At 45.1% G+C, this 19224-nt stretch overlaps 1 protein-coding gene across 1 annotated transcript; it reads left to right on the top strand.

The window, feature by feature from the left end:
* The first annotated feature begins 17701 nt into the window (after positions 1–17701).
* LOC6589037 (gustatory receptor for bitter taste 22e) lies at positions 17702–18941 on the top strand. The gene is made up of 2 exons (XM_026988199.1): positions 17702–18721; positions 18789–18941. The coding sequence occupies exons 1-2, from the start codon at positions 17702–17704 to the stop codon at positions 18939–18941; spliced, it is 1173 nt and encodes a 390-aa protein (XP_026844000.1).
* Positions 18942–19224: the final 283 nt, after the last annotated feature.

Here is a 19224-nt window from a genome sequence, read left to right as displayed (position 1 = left end):
AGTTTCCACCCTCCCAAGATTATTCAGCTCCATGGCATGAGTAAACCAAGTGTAAATTCTAAACAATCAAAAAGCGATTTATGGCCAATTAGAAACGACATTTAACCAAGCCAAAAACCCAAATGGGGATTCGAATGGGTAGAAGGAGGGTGCGGTGTGTACCGAAATGCAAAAACAATTTCCGAATTAATTGGGAAATACCAACAACCGACCGACGGATGGAGGAAGTCCGCATTTCATTTGCGGCCATCGGTAAATAATTGAGACCTGCTGCAGTTACCGCCAATGTGGGATATATGTGTCCACCCCCTCATGATATATTCCGGGGATACCGACCTAGTCAGAGCTATTTAATCACCAAATGATATGGGCAAACAAGGCAGACGGCCGATATGGATACAAAAAGGGGCGTGGCGGTATTGACGTTCAATGAAAATTGTCAGAGAAAAGTGGGATGAAGGAGATCTATGACAAGGAGCTTCGATTGCCGCAGGACTTTCAAATTTGTATCAATTTCGTTGCCGCTGCTTGGATCTCGTTTTTGGCATTTTTTGGCAACTTTTCACATAGGTTTTCCGCGCGCTTTCCCAATGCGATTCAGACAATATCCTGTCACAATTGTCGCTGTCTCTCAGCCTTGTCTCTCTTTGCCGCGGGGCCTTTTGTTTGGTTCGCGCTGGTATCGATTATTTCATTCGATAATAGAATAGGATAATAGAGGCTAAAGTCGGTAAGAGGAATATTCACTATCTGGAAGAGATGTTGTGTCCCATGTCTCTTCCATTTTGCGGACTGCAAGGACTGCAACTCTTCAAGTTTCGCGACTGTAGCCAGAGACGTTCCCCACTTTAGGATCCGAATGTAAATTTGCAAGAGGAAAGATGTTTAAGCAATCATGATATGTTTCCTAAATTCCCTTTTTTTCATCTTTTAGATGGAGCAGATGACAAAGTGAATTTGAAAGCATTTATTTCGTCTTATTCGCGATTCTCGATGCTCTTGCTGGATTCCCGCTTTCTATTTAAGCGCTGAGTAATTGTCTTCAAGCATTCGGCAGTTCAATCCACGCATTTCTCGGCATTCCACAGACAACCTCCCAGTCATCATCATCATCCTCATCGATGAGGTCGCACGTGACCCAGTGCCACATGGATCCCCTCGTTTACCCTCTCTATCCCTCGAATCGGAAACAAAAGACCCGGAAAATGTCAACAAACAGAAGCGAAGAAATCGAGAAAAGAGTGTGGAAAAAGTGTCAGGAGAAGTGGAAGGGAGAGGCTCCTCAGTCAATTCGCCAAGTGAATATTTTGTGTCGCTTTGTATTTTGCATGCGTATGCCACAATCCCCAATCCCACTGTCAATATGTTCACAAGAGAAAGATAGAGAGAGAAAGAGGGAATGCGAGAACCACATGGAAGACTTGTTCCTCACGTAGCCGTAAAACATTTTTGGCTCGACAACACCCAAGCGGAGCGACGCGTAAAGCGAAGGACAAGCAGAAACTACAAATTTTGCATGAAGGATGCCAAACCGTGCCCTGCTCTGCCCTGCCATTCCTCCCCTCTCTAACAATGCCTGCCCACCATACTCAATAGGGATAGGCGCTTTCAGGTCCTGATGCGACTTTATTATTGCCAATTCTTCCCTCAGGGAGAGAGCCATGAAAATACAGAAGGAGAATTCAGATGCACGCGACATTTCAACGAAATTAAAAGAAGGTCGAATGCTCAGAATGTCTTTCAACCAGAACAGTGGGGAGGAGCAGGCTGTAGGAGGGACGAGCCACTGAGGTTGCCAATTTAATTCGTTTCTGAATTCCGAATTCAGTTTCTTGGCCTTCGGCCAAAATAATTTACAAGATTACGGCGAAACAGCAGCAGCAGCAGCACAAGGAGATGAGTAACGAGACCGATGGGAGGGAGAAAATATGGGCAGAGGAAAGAGGAAGAGCGAGTGTGGAGGGAGTAAATATGAAATTAATATGGGAAATGGAAACATTCATGGGAAACTCGCATGCAAATCGGAATGAGAAGTCGACTGAATTATAAATTCGAACAGGAAGTAAGGAAAGAACGCAGTCAAAACAAACTCAGAGACAGATTTATACTCTTAAAAGTACAAATTGTCGACTATTTAAGGATAGACTGCACAAATAAGGGAATGTTGAGGCTGGATGGAACTGAACGTTTTCCAAAGTTCAGATCAGAATTTTCCAAATTTTTGATTCGATTATTCCTTGATCTTAGTGGAGAACACAGATAATATCTGCAGAGAGAGCTGCATAATAGCTATAGTTGGATCTGCCCGATGTTTTGTTTAACTATCTTAGGCAGGTAGGACAGAGCTGGTAGCAAACAAGGCTGGAAATCCTGCTGACTTATGTATGCTTGCAGGGAACTTCGGTCAGTCTCCCCCTGACCCCTGGGCATTATCCCTCCTATAACATTTCCTTTTCCTGGCACTGAACAAACCTTAGTTCATTTGAAAACTTTCGACGGAACTACACTAAACTACGAGTAGAACTGGAACTGATGGCACTTGAGCTTGAGCCTGATGAAAACTAATTTGTGATTCAAAAGAACCCAGACGGTGATTACTACTGGCCCCATGCCCCAAGCCCTGTGCCCCATGCTTCCTCCACATTCACTTCCCTTCTCTGGGACAACCTGAGCAGCAGATTGTCAACGTTTTGAGTTTCGGCCAGAGGCAGTTTCCCAGCTCCATTTAGGGGCATCTATCCGAAGGATTCTGGAACTTGGATAGGAAGTGGGAGGTGGGAGTGGAAGGAACCGCAGACAAATTTGAAACTTGCACCGCGAAATTACGCGGACTGATGAGCAAAGTTTGCCCAGAGAGACATTCGGATTCAAGACGGTTCTATTCTCTCATTTGCAGAGAAGAGAAATTACACGCAGAGAAAGCAGAAGGTATGGAATGGGCATGCGAATGGGGAGGACGATTCGTTTCGTGCTCAAGTATCGTGTAAATGGTAACAATTTACTCTGAATGCCACAGCAACAGCAACTTAGCATCAAATTTGGAATACCCTTACTCACACGCATGCAGAGACGCCATACACACACACACACACACACACACACCCACGCACACAAATGCGGTTTATGGCGCATTATTTAAATTTTCATGCTTTCAAATTTATTTCGCCGCAGACTCATAATTTAATTCAACTTTTTCTCTGGGATGTTAATGCTCTTCTTTATATCACCTTCTGTGCGTGTGTGATTGTGCTAATGTGTTGGTGAGCGTGTGTGTGTGTGTGTGTGCTGCTTCCTTTTAGCGGAAATTTTTCGCTTCCTTTTCTGTGGCTTTCTTGTTTTTGGCTGCTGCATATTATTTGGTAGCTGAAAGTACCCAATGGATGACACGGGGGACGAGGTAAGAGTCAGTCACCCACTACCACCCCTCCACAGGAACCACAACAGTTACCTTTCGGCTTAGAGGCCCTTTGTCTCCGTCCCACATCGGTGTAAGCCCTCCTCTCAGCATACAAAAGCAATTACGATGCGTCCTTCACTGTCGCAGGAGGAGGCCCCAAACGGTTCCCCTATCGGAGATGGCGGAGGGAATCGCGAGAAAGTCAAGGGATTGGCAGTACTCCGCTCCTCTTTCCGCAGCCTCATTCCACTCCTACTCCCCGGACGAGGCCAAAATGTGTTAAAATGAAGGGAAATCTTTGGCAGAGCCACAAATGTTGGCTCGTCGTCTGCCTGACAGATTTGTTGTTAGAGGGGATGCTGCAGGAGGAACACAATTGAAAACTGCCGGCTCCCCTCGTGCATTTCATAATTAAGAAGAGGTAGCAGGAACCTTGTTTTTTCATTCGGGGAAATCCCACAAATCTGTTGAAGGAAAAAAACTGTGACGCGACCTCAAATTCGGGGATGGGGAAAAGTATTAAAAAAGTGAAAATGGACCAAGAAACGGAGAAGGGAAATTTACTGCTGACTTTGTTTCCATTTATCGCAAACTTTTTTTTTTTTTTCTTCCGCTACTTTGTGCAAAGTCTTCCTTTGTCTGTCCCGTCGGAAAAGCGATACAAATGATGGAAAGTGACCCCGAATGAAGAGGCAATTCAAAGAGAAACCTCTGCTCTAAGCTGCTCAAAGGAATATCAAAATAACAGAAATGGAATAGCGATTTTAAAAAATATTTGTGACATGAGCAATAAATATTTCCCAATGGTAACAGCACTTCATATCCCTCTCCTGTATTTAAGCCATTTTTCCTTCTTATCCTTAAAAAATAAACAAAAATAAATTCTGCACATTTCCCTTCTCCTGTTTTCATTCAGATTTTCCTGTAAATATTTTTCCAGGCAAATGAAAATATTTATTTACTCGATAAGTTCTGTTTTCACTTGGAGAGGAAGCAAAACTTTGGCTAAAAATCAAACTAAAAGTTGGAAATTTTTTGTGGCAGTCTCAAAGAAAGGAGAGGGAAAGAGAGACAGGATAGGCAAAATATTAAATACAATTACCAAATTAATTTACATCTCAGAACTTGAGAAACAATTAAAAAGTTAAGAAACTATCAGCCCAAAATGGTATAAATTAAACTATAAATATTCCCCTGATACGAGAATGTTTTGCATTGGAAAGTTTGCCAATAAAGAGAGATGTGTTTGCGGCAATCCTATCCTAATCGTATGTAGAGCATCCCCGCATTTCACTTTTCCGATCCCAAAAATATTTCAATTGAATATTCCGTTTGCTCTGCGGATTCTAGGAATCAAAGAACCAAAGCAAAAGAACCACAAAGGTCTGTGTGTAGCGGAGTTTTCATTGGGGCTTTCGTGTTTTCCCGGAGTACTTCCCAGGGAAATAAACATGGAAATTGCGCAGTTTTCCTTCTGTTTGTCTGTGGATTCTTTGTCTGCTTCTGCATCTCTTCTATTCGGGGGCAAACAAATTAACAGAAATGTTGAACAATATTGTTCGACGACAGACGACAAAAGGAAAGCAGAGAGAAAGAGAGAGCCGAAGAAGTTTTCCTGCTACACAAATCAATTAAAAGTTTGCCCCAAGCTCAGACAGAATCTCTTCAATCTTCCATCTTCATCGGGATTTAAAGAACACTGTCTCCTGGTATGGAAGGGGATCGGGATGCCTGGCCATGGATGGGATAGGATGGGATTCGAGCAGCTGATGTAAAGGCAAATCGAACATTGATTGATGTCAGGATCCACTCGACTCATTCTCATACTCATCTACTTTTCATCCCACCATTTCTAATTGACAATTAAATTGAGACTTTTGTTATCTTGAGGCACCGATGGGCAAGCAATCCCATTCTCTAAACAAAATATATTTAAATTTCCTTCCATTCCACCATTAATGTGCGAATCGTTGACATGAATAATAAGAGCATTTCGGACAGAGCCCTCGACTCGCGGCAGACTCCTTTCGGAGGGCCACTGAAAGGACTACTGACCTCCCCCAAATGGTGGCCCTCGAACGGATGTCGGGCATCCTCAGCCAACAAATTTATGGCAACAGCAGGAGAGAGGATAAATGAGAGTGAAAGCTCCTTCTCCGAATTATCTGAGAGACACTCCCATTGAAAGAGACACAGATAGAATGTTGCTGGCGGCATGCCACCGTTGTCTGGCAACATTTGTTGCGTGCGGTGTGGTCGAAGGGGCAGGCAGCATCCCTTGGACCACCCTTTGCGAGTCCTTCATATTGATTTCTCGCTCTGTTTGGGCTTCGATTTTGTGGCTGAAAGAGGCAGAAAAAAAGGACAATGTTGAAAGGTAGCAGGAGATGAATTTCTGGGTCAATTGCTTTTTGTTCGCGTATTTTGTTCTCAGGAAAAGCCACATGGTATGGTGTGTTCAACATGGAGCTCTACCAGTCATCCCCCTCTGACAACAGTTAAATCCAATTACGAACTTGGCCCAAACTGAGCATCAAACAGGTTATTGAGTTTGAGGCCTTGGTATAAAGTTTTACCTGGCACTTAGATGGGGATCCCAATGCCAACACAGGACTCACCCACAAAATATGTATGTTATTTTGTTTGTCGTTGAGAATATCCAACAGCAATCCGCAGACAACGCCAAAATGTAATGAGCAGATGCAGGTCAAAGTGCAACGAAGAATGTCCTCTCTCTTCCCACGATGGACCTGCTGCCATGCCCCACCATCCATGATAGATGGAGCTGACTGTTTTTGGCACCCATTTAAAATTCCGTGCACGCAGAACGTCAGCGCTGCTCCTCATTCGCTTTCCCGTCCTCGTCCTGGCTGTGGTCCGGCTCCGGACTCGTCCTTTGCTAAACTGAAGGGAGCTGTGGTCGCCATGGATGGGGCTCCGGTTCCGTATCAGGGATCAGGGGAGTGGCAGGGGGCGGATTGTGCAGGAAGCCGACAAGGTGCAGCTGCAATTTGGGGCCTGGGCTCGGTTCACATTGTCAGCACTTTCATTATTGCCCGCATTTTCGACGAGGACGGGGGCGGTGGCGGATGAGAGAGGGATAGGAATAGAGATGGCAGAGCGGCAGCGTGCAGCTGAATTCAGTTGATTGGAACATTTTTCCACGCCATACGTTTTCCTTTGGGCCAAAGCGAGTTCCAGCGAGATAGCAAACAAACCATTTTCCAGGCATCGGATGATGAAAGGCATCCAAATTGAGATGAAATCCGAACTGGGCAATGGAACATCCAAGAGAAGGACGTCCATGTCAGATGTGGAACAAAAGATTTGATCGATTTACTTAAATTGTTTTAAGGTAGATTGAATAGAGAGCTCGAAATCATGAGATTGTATTCAGATAAACCATTTGATAATCCTCTGGGAGTGGATGGTTACAATAATTTGTTATCCCGAGCTTAGCCCAATCTTGATGTAATGGTACATATCCATACTCTCGGTCCATTTGCATACTATTAACTTATTTTTCTGCCAATGAACAGCTTTACATGGGGTTACTCATACGCAGCGGTGTCCACATCGCATGCTCCCCAGGGCAAAAGCTTTTCCATCTGATTGGGAACTGCTTTCGGTTGCCGTTCTACTTCTGCTCTCAGAATTTTTAATGAGTTTTCGGTCCGAGACAAGTTCGGACAAATTCGAGGAATGTATTCCCCATCCTCTGCCTTCACTCCAGCAGAGTTCAAGGTTTCGTCCTGTCCTTGAACTCACAGATGAAGAAACTTAAATGGAAATTGGAATGGGAATGGGAGTAGCAGACTGGGAAAGTATTTCTATGAAAGAAACTATGCCACAGAGGCAGAGGAGATGTCCCCACTTCACACTTTCCATTTCTAATTCATTTCCCGTATTGTTTTTCTTTCGGAATTTTCTTGGCCTACAAATGCAAATGGAAACTCTTGAATAGAGTGGAAAATCCTCACGATATTCCGCCCCACGCATGCCCGCGGTTCTGCCAACGAAAGAGTGATGCCTCCATGCTTCTCCCTGAACATTCCTCTCCTGACATGGCCTGACCCCAATGCATGACTAGTTGTGGTTCCCCTTTGCGCTCTCCCTCTCCATGCAACTACTCATTCTCCCACTCGGATGTGCCTTCAACGTAGGGTTGGGTCTGGGGTCACATAAATTTGAATGTTTTGCCTTGTTTGAGATGCTAATGTTGGCTATGGAGAAGGAGTACAGCATCGGAGTATGGATGGAAGTCAGGGAGAAGGTGGGCAACGAGGCAGGGAAACATATCTCAGTTCTCGAGAGGTTAACAGGAGGCCAGAGGGGAAAGTCAAGTTGCAACAGCTTCAAAGTCACGTCTTGCGGCGCTCAATTGTGCGACAGACTCGGAGAACTTCACAGAATGGGTCGAAGGTGCTGCATGATTTATGGAAGGATGGATGGATAGCGGGGGAATATAGTGAGCAGGGAGAGGGGCAAAACTGATGCACTTGTTGTTGCTGTTTATCTTCCAGTTGGTTAATATCCTCCGAGAAGGGAGACACAACACAGCGACCAGCACCCGGGAAAACGACAACTCTCCTGAATGGCATCATTATTTGCATATGCCACACTTGTACCTGCCCCTGCCCCACTGAGCCACTTGCCGCGACTTTGCACAGAATCCATGCAAATGCGATGGAGATATATTTCATATCCCCCAGTCTCAGTCTCAGTCCCATTCTCCCGTTTGCTCTGCTGGTCGGAGAATTGTTCAGTGAGCGCCCAGTGGGGCATGCATAAAATATGTTACAAGGCAAACCGACCAAGCCCACATCAATGCACGGGTAGGGTAATGGAAGGGTGGGAAATGGGAGGTAGCAGAGGAGGATGTCATCCATCCATCGATAAATTCGTTAAAATCTTCCCTTCTTTCAATTAAAAAGAGGAAAACAGAATAAACCGAGAAAATTTAAAGCCAAGCAAGTAAAGGCCATGTAAAGTGAAATGTCATCAGAGATGGGGAAACAGCAGGGATGGGTGGCGAGAGCTGGAGAGTAAAAGAAGGCGGATGGCAAACGATATGCCACGACTCCACGCCTTCTGTCCAGAAGATCAGATGATGGACAGAACGGAGCTGGAGCTGCCATAATGAAGATATAAATGTTTCGATTTACAGATTGCGTGGAATGGAATTAAGGAATCGAAGTCTGGAAATGTACAGGGAGAAGGCCAACTCCTTCTCCTTTACATTTCCCAACTGCGACTGTTGCAATGAAACTATATAAGAGGAGAACCTCTCTCTCCCTCATCTTCCAGAGTTATTTCATGCGAAAGGAGAAGGAGGTTGAGGAAGTGTGACTGAATGTTAATTAAATGCAATTTCATCGCAAGTTGAAAACTTCTCCACGACCCACTGGAGAGAAATTTATACGTTGGAGCGAAGGATGATAAAATGGAGAAATGGCAGAGTTTTCCTGTCTATATTTCAGTTTCAATTGCCCTTTCCTCTACCTATTTTCTTTCTCTCTTTACCGCATCTTAATCATTTCTCTAGTTCTTTTTTTTCTTGTTTCCTATTCACCATTTGGCAACTCGTACAAGTTGAGAGGTCTCTCTCCCTGATAAATCGCAATAAGTCGCAATAAATCTGCTTCAGAATTGTTTTCTTCTCTCAATCATAGAGCTTTTCCATCAAACCTTTTCGTACCATCGCCTTGACTTTCGCCCACTTTTCACCTCATCAAAAGAAAATATATCACTTCGACCCCAAATCAGGCCAAATGGAGTCTCGAGCCTCAATTCATAGGAGGAGGGGATCCGAATGTGATTAAAATTAGAGCCGCTGCAGTCGCTGGAACGCTGGATTGGATGCAGCACATTACGGAAATTAATGGGTGCCGGTAGCGTATGAGTAATTTAAGACGGTTTCTCATTCCTACTGCTGTCGAGGCTGTCGAGGCGGGTGGAACACTTTCTCGTTTTCAGTTTTCTCTGGGAAATGTGTGAAGAGGTTCCTAATTAATATTGTATGACTACGCAAATGTAAAGGAGACTAGGGAAGGAGGGAACATGGAGTTCCTGGTGGGACTGGGCAAGTCATGTGAACTAATGATAAACACTTTCCGAGGGATTCAGTTCCGGAAGGGCAGGGGAAGTGGCGATGGGAGAGGAAACAAAGCAGAAGCGGAAGCTCCGATAACGGACAGAAGAACATGCAACGCTGACAGGAAGTGATGAAGGAGGGAGGGGGAGCAGTCACAGTTACAGGATGTTGATGGAGTACCCTATCCGATGTGGGGTCTCCATTTGTAGAGCTAAATATTCGAGAGTTTAATTGAAAATACAAATAATTTGCAAATGTTTTCCCCAGGTTCAACTTCAACTGCAGTTGAAACAGAAATGGATAAGGGAAAAGGGATCCAAAGTGGGTCAAAATGTATAGAAAAATGTATAAAAACAGTTCCAATTGATTAAGGGCTAGCGAACCCACAGGCTGGCTAATGAGGCATCCACATGGAACACATTCCAAATGCTGTAAATGATGTAATTCTAGTTCAAATTCGAATTGAAACAGAAATGGAAATCGACTGGAAATGTAAGCAATGCTAACGAGGGAAAGCAGAACAATCAAATGGTGCGCCTCATTGGAGCTGCCAAACGGAAAATGGGAAATGAAGCTGTCAATTATGAGTCGGAGGATCCATCCCCCATCGATTCTCCTCTGGAGAGAGCACCAGAGTCTCATGAAGGGAATCCCCGATTGAATATGCAGCCAACTTTGTCCAGGATAAATATTTGGAGCTGGCCAAATGAGGCGGAGGTGGCAAAAAGGGGTGAAGGCGGAGGTGGAGCGGGGTAAACGAAGCAAATGAAAAGGAACATGAAAAGCTGCCGCAATTTGTTGCAAAAACAAAGAAAACTTTTCCAAACTGGAAGGGAAATGCAACAAAGTGAGTGCCAAAGAGTGGGGGAGAAAGAAGAAGTGAAATGCAGCTTGGGAAATATTCAAATGTCTTCCTCTCGGCCCCCTTTGGCCTGTGTCTTCGGATCTCCCTTTTCTTCCCTCCGATGTAACTGCAATCAGCCACGCCTTTTGCAGTTGCCTCCCTCTTTGATGGGGCTTTATAAAAAAGGAGCAGGGAGCGTTGACAGGAGTAGGCACAGAAGAGAGAGAGAAGGTAAAGAATAAATATATTTCTCTTTTTTCTGAACTCTTTCTGTCTCGCTTCCTTTGTCTGGCGAATAATGACTGTGAGAAAGGAGTTGGAGGAGACACTTGCCCCATCTTGTTTACAACTTGAGAGTGACTTTTATTGCCTCCCATTTTGATTTGCATTTCGGGGGAGTCCCCAAACGGCACATAATTGAATGTTGCAGGAGGGAGAGTGTCGCAGAAAGGAATAAAATGGGTTCTAAGTGATGCTGAATATAGAGATCGATACATGATCGCACTTCCATTCAAATCATACACATCCAAGGAAAGAAGCATCTTCAGAGTAAATGAAATGCGTTTCTCTCCATGCGATTCTCCTCGAATCAGTTTGCTTTGGCTTCATTTGCTTCTGCCACATGGAACAGTAGCTCTGAATGTGGAATCATAAAACTAAGTGCTCCCATTCATCCCTCTCCCTGTCTTTATCCCTTAAACTATTCCCACCTCCCCCTCGCCCCTTTCCGACTGTCCTGAAACTGTACTTCCTGCGATGCTTGTGTGAATCCTTTCATATCATATTCAACCAAAGGAAAACGCAACTGAAAGGAAAATGCGGCTAGACGGGAGCCAGGAGGTGGGAAAAGGGAGCACCAACAATGGGGACGAGGTTAGTGGGCAGCGGGGAGTGTGGCAGGCAGTGAGGCGAATGACTCCAGACGGGGAAGGGGAGATGTGAGGCAGTGTCAGGATAGTAGTCAACATTTGCTGACTTAGCTGCAATTATGGCAGATATTTTTATGAACTTGATGTTAACCCACACCCACACTGAGATACAGATACATTCTCACACATGGAAAGATATAAAGAGAGAGACAGAGTGAGAAGAGGAGAGGGGAGATATGGCAAGTGTCCTGAATGGGAGATAGGAGTGTGGCTAAAGGCCAAGCGATGCATGGAAAATGAAGATGAAGATGGAAATGTCAGTAGGAAAAACATCCTCTTCAAAAGTTGGTGGCGTTGCTGCAGATCTTGTGAACATAGCGAAAGAAAACATTCTGTAGTCTTGCCGTTAAAAACTTAAAGGATAACAAAATAGGATCTGCCGTTTATATTGTCCTGTTGTTGCCGCTGTTCCCCGGCGCCAATCGCTGCACCCTTTTTAGGCCAACTGACCCCATCCTTTATAATGCATTATCTCCTTTTCATTGAGGCAAGTATTTTCAATGTTTCATCATTCCACAAACATAATGGGTAATTTTCTCATTTCCCTATGCTCCTTCTCACCTCCAAATTGCATAATTAATTCCACTTTGTTGCCGTTTTTCTTGTGATGGATGTTGCTGTTGTTTCTGCTGTGGATTCTGGTGGCATTTCGAATGAAAATGAAAGAGGTGTCCACCGGAAAAAACCACACAAATTTCCGCCAGCGGCCGCCAACAAAAAAGCAAAAGTTAATTGTTCAAATATTTCCAGAGCACACATGCAACGCCCTTTGACCTGCTGCCACCCTCTTCCTCTCAATCCAACCTCCAAAAGCAACAATGAAAAGAGGAAAATCCGAGCTCCGCTTGCGTGTGCCACAAAATGTTGCACCTCTCCTCCTGCGTGCGCTCCTCCTCCTGGAATGATTCACGTACCCGTTGAACAGCGAAAATTTTGGTTGTTGTTTTTGTGCTCATAGAGGAGGGGGGATGAAAATGAAGGGGAAATAAGCTTCTTCCTTTGTGGCACACTACATTGGAGAGAGAACAACAAGTTTGGAGTGGGGTTTCATCTCATTTTCCATCACATATTCTTCGCTTTTAATTCGAGTCTCAATAAAAATCATCAGTAATTCATTTTCACGGCGCTCCAAACCGGTGACCGAATTTCTGGGAGTTCTCCAGTTGTATTCCTCTTTAAGCGCCGCTGAGAGCAGAGCAGAGCCATGAAATTCCGTGTCATAAAATTAAATTTCTCTGCTATTAATTCCATTCTACAGGACTCTTCCTCAGGTCCTTGGCTATTGGACTTCTTCAAGGGAGAACTTTTGGTGGAATTTTAATCGCTGACCCGGAATGACCTTCGCTTCGATTTCTCCGCCTCTCTCTCCTGCCCTCATTTTGTTGTATTTTCTTAAATTTATTTATCTTTATTCGGCCATGTTTCTCCACATTCTCTTTATCCCTGTCTCTTTTTTTCTCCCAAACTTTCTCTATTCTTCGTCGCACTTCCTGTCGCCTGTTAATTGTCTTTAAATTGCTGTTGGAAATGTAGGGAGGAGAGGGAGAAAACTTCGATTTCTGTTTATCTTTGGCCATTTCAAATGAATTTTCTTGGAAATTTATTGCTGCGGAAATTAAAGGAAGTTTTCCACGGGAAAAAGGATCTCAGAGAGGGTGTCTAGCTGGGGGAATTTCAGGATTAACGAGAGTCATCTCTTATATAGAAATAGTTCGCCATTCGAGGATTCATTGCTCATCTGCAATCATCGGAATGAACCACCCAGCAATTGCCAAATTATCCACCAGAGTTCCCATAAATATATAGGATCCATTTATGGTTCTCCCTCTCTCTTCTCTGGTTAGAGTCAGCGTCTCTCCCCCTAAAACACTCTCCGAGAAACAACAAGGAGAGGTTCTATATATTTCTATTTCTTTGCTGCGTTTTCATGGCCGATTTTTATCATCACGAACATTGAAAATTTACGAGTTTTCACAGAGCATAAATTCTGTGTTTTTTCTCGCAGCTTTTATTATCTGCAAAATATTTTATACGCAGCAAGTGGCGCATCGTAGGGATACTAGAGAGTGGGGGGTATCTAATGGATACATGAACCCAAATTGAGTCACTTTGCATAGACCAAAGCAATCATCATCCCCGCGTCATCTCGATGGAAAGCTTCATTTGGAAAAAGCAAGGTAAATGTGCGAACAAATAATGATAAAAGGTAAAAAATGCACTCAGAAGGGAGGGGGGCAGGGGCAGGGGTAGAGGAAATGCTAAGTGTAACTTATTATGGGAGAGGTTTCTCCCCCCTCAGAGATGGTGGAGTGGCAAACTTTTCGCTCAACTTTCCCAGCTCTCAGCTGCATGTGTTGTATGCTTTGCGGCGGTCGAAAGAAAGCATGAAAAATGCCCGAAAGGGGAGGACGAACTGGGAGGAAGGCAAGGAAAATGTTGGGAAACTGGAGCTCCGAGTAAACAGGCAAAACTAATTTTAAATGTCCTGCATAGAGGGAGGAGAACTCTCTCTGTCGTTTGATAGCGGTGCAAAATGTTGGCACTTTGTCTCCTGACAGCCCGGATCATCAATTCTGCACTCGCTCATCTCTCTCTGAACGATCTCTGGGAGACTTCTCCCAAGTGAAGGTGGAGAAACACCCAAGAGAAAGAGTAAGTTCAAGGAGCAGCAGTAAGAGTGGAAGGAGGAGGGGACAACCGTTAACAACTTTTTCTTTTGCCAATAAATTTTCAATTTCCGCCCTGAAATTTGCAATTTATTTCACTGCAGCAGAGCTAATTTCCCCCTGACCCGTCACCCACAGTCGCTTTTCTCCTTTGTAAGTCAATTTCTGAGAGTTTTCCGTGTCGGACTGTACGCCTTGCCATCAGATTTCCCACACGAGTAAAAAGGGGCTTACCGGGGGAAAAAAAATACACCTGCAAATTGCATTGTCTGCAGAGGGGATTGCAGTATGTGGAGATCCCAACAGGATGGAATATAAGGAGGTGGAGTCCCGTCCAATCCTTTGCCAAGTAAACAACTGCAGGGGGGCCTTCGCTGTGGCACTCCAAGTCCCCCCTCATTCCTATCATAAATCACGCGGACAGAAATTTGATTTGATTTGCAGAATCTGCGAAAATATTTCGTAAATATTTACCATCGCACTTTTTCACGCTTTTCCAACAGTTTTCTGGCATCTCCCGCTTCAGAGAGGGAACTTTTCCAACTGTGAAAATATTTTTCACGTTTCTCGTTTGTTTTCTTTTTGCTACTTTGTTGTGCAAATATTTTCCCACTTCGTTTTGCCCCGTTTTTGCACTTCATTTGTGTTTGAAGGGGAAGAGGGGAGTGGCTGTTTGCTTTTCTTTGATATGCGAAATTTATGCACCGATTGCATTTGAGACGAGATTTCCCATCCCTGAAATTATGAAGAGGTCACTTCTCGAGTGCCATCTATAGAGGGGAGGAACGATAGCAGTGGGCGGAATGTCTTTTAGCTCCTACAACACTGAAGAGATCGTCCTCCTCCACTACGAGAAGAAGAACTCCCTCCAGGAGGCAGTTTCCATTTGATTTTAACGACTTCAGAGTTAAGTTTTCCCGTAGTCTCCGGGAATCCGTTTCCAAGCGAAACATTAAACTTTGGCCCTACAGAGGAGGAAGCAGCAACAGCAGGCAACAGGGCTTACAGCAGCTGGGATAATGGCAAAACAGAACACGACAGCAATAGGAGAAAACATTTCCAATAACGCAGTGGAAAAGGTTAGGGCATTATACTGCTCCCCTCTGGTGGTGTTCTTTGGCTCAGGGACATTAAAAATAACATTCTGAGAATATAAGCCCCGAATCACTTAGAGAATGGTGATCCTAAGCCAAAAATGGGAAAGAATAAAGAAGGAATTATAAATCGTATTACATTGCTCCATAGCCACGCCTACTACCTCACCCACCTCTAACCCTTTGCTAACTCAATTTGTCTAATTAACTTAATTTTGGTTCGGCCCACCCCAACTCTCGAGGAGCACCCCTCTCCAGCTGAAGGTCTTTCTTGCCTTAAGTCAAAGTTGGAGATTGGAATGGGAATCCCTGGGATACTTCACACCATTCATATCCTTTTCGGGTCGTGTCTGCCTGTAATTATGTGAGCGGGATAAAAATGTTAGCGGCGTTGCCTAATTGCAGGCGGCAGTCATGGAGGCGGCTCACGTGGCGTATGCGCAACGCGGGACAACTTATTCCCCCATTTTATTTTCCCTTTGAGATGATGGTATTTTTTCGCGTCTTATTTAAAAGAAAATCACGCACTTGGGTGGAAGAGGGTTGCAGATGGACGGAAAAGGAGTCTATTGCCAGCATTGTCAACGGAGGAAGGGAACCCCAAGGTAGAGACGTGCTTAGAGATGTGCGTTTGACGCTTCAATGCTGCGTTTAATCAGGGATTTATATGTAGATGAGAACGAGGATGGAGAGGGGCTAACAGATATCTGAGAGATAACAGATATAAATGTGGTGGAGACAGGAGCAGAACCCTCAACCCACTCTGGCCACAAACATTTCCACGTCTCCTCTCAGCTGCAATCGTCTTGTGGTTTCTAAGAGGTGGAAGGAGGAAGAAGGACTCCCACAGTTAGGTGATGGCGAGATACCAGCCACAATTGGAGACCATTTCGTGTTAAATAAAGCTGCAAATGCGAATGGTTGAAGTTATTTTCAGGCTCCTTCCCCACGCCAGCAATAGAAGTCCTTGCCAGAAGTCATTCCAATTATGCAGCGATGCAAATTGGATGAGCCGCAGGATGTCCTCCGCCCAAAAGGATCCTCGCAGGTGCGCCTGCCGTTTGCAGTTTGTTTGTTGTGGTCAGCAATTAAAAATTTAAACTGCAATTGTGTCGTGCCGAGACTCCGTATACTAATTCCAATTGCAAATGGTTCAAAGGATACCCCCTTGGGCACAGGATGCAGCTCACTTGTTATGAGTATGCGGTTGGATAATGGATTGAATCTGCTTATAAATGAACTGGCCAGAGGGCAAATACGGAGAGTACTTGAATCCTAATTGAATTCCTCTTGGACAACACTAAACAACGATTTAATGTGAACTTAACTATTCCCCCTGACGATGGAGTGAACCAAGGAGACAGTGACTCCCCAAATAATCAGCTTTAAAGTTTACTAAATGTTCTGTTTCCAAGAGGAAGAGAAACCTCTCGCCTATCACTAGTCGGAATGCTGCCAAAAAACAAACTTCGAAAGCAGGAAAAAATCACACAAAATTAAAAGTGAAGCGGGAAAGGAAAGCAAACCGGCGTTTACAGGTGACAGGTGCTAAAAGTTTTCCAGCAAACATAACTGCCACAAAAAGAGGGGGCAGGAGCAGGCGAAGAAGTGTTAACTTTGCAACAGTGTCAAAAACTGCAGTTGCATCGCCATCGAGGAATAAGTTGAAACCATTCGAAAGCTTGCTCCGGACATCAGCGGCCAGAAGAGGTACCAGTCCAATCGAGTGACATCGATGGGATGTCTCGATGGGGAGTACTTTTTCTTTTCTCGAGGGGAATGCAGATTTCCAGGTCAGCCTGGGGTCATTGGATAACCTCTCACGCCCAGTCATTAATCGAGCCTAATTAAGCGAAGATTCTCTAAGAGCTTCGAGGATTTCCATCGCTCGACTGAACTGACATTCGCCTCATCACAGTCTCTTGCCCTCATCTGCGCTCGCATCTCAGCTGCTCAGTGAGGCATCAAAAGTGTCGTCTGAGATGTGGATGTGAGAGGCGATACTAATTGAATGGCATTTAATTTGCACAACTTCAGAGACTTCCACAGCAGTGCAGGCCATCAATTTGGGATGTCTCTTAAGGGGGAAATCCTCCTCTTTTGGTTTCTGCTTGTGTGCTCAAAGAACACTCCAAATGTGAAGTGGAAATCGCTGGGGATAAAATCGCACTCGAAGCCTTATGCTACGTATTTTTCACAGATTTTTGATCTAAGTGCTTTTGCTGGGGTACTTATGCCTCTTCTAAGAATAATTCTCGTTTTCTTTTTCCTCTTGAAACTATTTTGATGAGCTGACCATCAGGAATGACAGCACGAAGACATTTACGAGTATGGGGCAGGAGGGGAGGAACTCCAACTCCGTGTCCATCCAATTAATTAAACGATTTAATCGCAGCAAACGTTGTACGCATTATGAGCCAGGACCCAAAGAGGTCTTTTCGGAATAGAAAGTGTTTATATACTCGCCAGCAAAACAGGGAGACATACAGGCCCGCACATGGAGTGATGGGAAAATGTTTGTTGGCCAGTGTAATTAAGCCCTTCATCAGCATTTCACCACCCAACCCGAACGATATACCCCGATCCATCTGTCCAGCCATCCTTATCGCTGCTCACATTCGTTGCCCGAAACGAGGGAAATTGCCTTTCCCATTCGAGGTTGATTCTCCGGACCGGGATGTTTCGCCGTCGGGATGGTGGCTTCCGACAGAAATTAGTTCACGTCACCCTGAGGGGAGCGCTATACGGCTCATGGGTCCTGGGATTGTTCCCGTTCACCTACGACAGCTGGACGAGGAAATTGCATCGTTCAAAGTGGCTAATTGGGTATGGCATCGTCCTGAATGTGGGCATAGTTGCTCTGATCCTGGCCAACGACACGGAGTCGGAGGCACCAGTGCGGATGGAGGTCTTTCAGCGAAATCCTCTGGCTGAGCGGGTCAACTCCATTCACGATTATCACAGCCTCGTTATGGTTGCCCTAATGCTCTTGCGGTGCTACTGGAAGAGCGGGGATATTGCCAAGATCCTCAACGAGCTGATGGATCTCCAGTGGCGCCACTTTCGACATTATCCCCTGGAGGATTGCTGCAGTTTCGATGACTTTGTCCTGCACAGGGGTTTGTCCGTGGTGCTGGAGCTCTTTTCCATGCTCGTAATGGAACTGGGAATGTCTCCCAATTACAGCCCGCAGCTGTTTCTAGGGACTACTGGCCTATGCGTTATGGTCCTTGTGGTCCTTCTGGGCGCCTCGCACTTCCACCTGGCCGTGGTCTACATATATCGCTGTGTGTGGATCGTGAATCGAGAGCTGCTTCGATTCGCCAACCAGTTGGCAGAGGGCGAAACAGTCGAGTCCTGCGAGGTTGACAGACTTCTCTCCCTGTACAGTCGCTTGCTGGAGCTGAACCATCGCCTGGCCGGCAACTACGACTACCAGATGGTTATGGTGATGGTGAGCTTTCTGGCCGCCAACGTCTTAGGTATCTACTACTATATCATCTTCAGCATCAGCCTGCACAAGGAGATGAACGCCATCCTATTGTTCATTGTGCCTCAGGCCATGATCATCAACATGTACGACTTCTGGCTGGCCATCGCCGTATGCGATTTGGCAGAACGAACGGGCAGGAAGACCTCCACGATCCTCAAGCTCTTCAATGACATTGAGAACATGGATATATCACTTGAACGAAGTGTAAGCTTAATCTACCAAGGGTTTCTACTGTACAGATCCTCAAGATTTATATACTTCTCTTTCGTAGATCTCGGACTTTGCCCTATTCTGTAGCCATCAAAGGTTTAGGTTTCGTCACTGCGGACTGTTTTACGTGAACTATGAGATGGGTTTCCGCATGGCCATTACCAGCTTCCTCTACCTTCTGTTTCTTATCCAGTTTGATTTTAGTAATCTCTGAAGAATGAATATTAAAGAAGCCCTCTAATTGGTTCGCACTTCTTTGTGTCGTCTGGAGTCGAGAGCTCTCCTTCTCGCGAGGAAAAGGACTTACCACTGCTGCCATGAAAAGGACTTACAAGTGACAACTGAGGATGTGACTGGGGGATGTCTGTAGGGGATGACACGCGACTTTTCCATGTTCGGGGGGAACACACGTGCGACGAGAGATGCGAAAGGAGTCGTGTCTAAGTGAACGCCTTGTTGACTTTTGAAGCCATCTCCGGGTGAGATTTGCATGTGGC

Source organism: Drosophila persimilis, unplaced genomic scaffold (assembly GCF_003286085.1).
Source record: "Drosophila persimilis strain 14011-0111.01,24,50 unplaced genomic scaffold, DperRS2 tig00000191-arrow-pilon, whole genome shotgun sequence".
NCBI classification, from domain to species: Eukaryota; Metazoa; Arthropoda; class Insecta; order Diptera; family Drosophilidae; genus Drosophila; species Drosophila persimilis.
Note: the sequence above shows the minus strand (reverse complement) of the source record. Positions and strands in the feature narration are given on the sequence as shown.

Coding starts and splice junctions, on each gene's coding strand:
- LOC6589037 (XM_026988199.1), top strand. CDS start 17,702: ATGTTTCGCCGTCGGGATGGTGGCTTCCGACAGAAATTAGTTCACGTC. Junction 18,722..18,788: donor ATATATCACTTGAACGAAGT/GTAAGCTTAATC, acceptor TCTCTTTCGTAG/ATCTCGGACTTTGCCCTATT.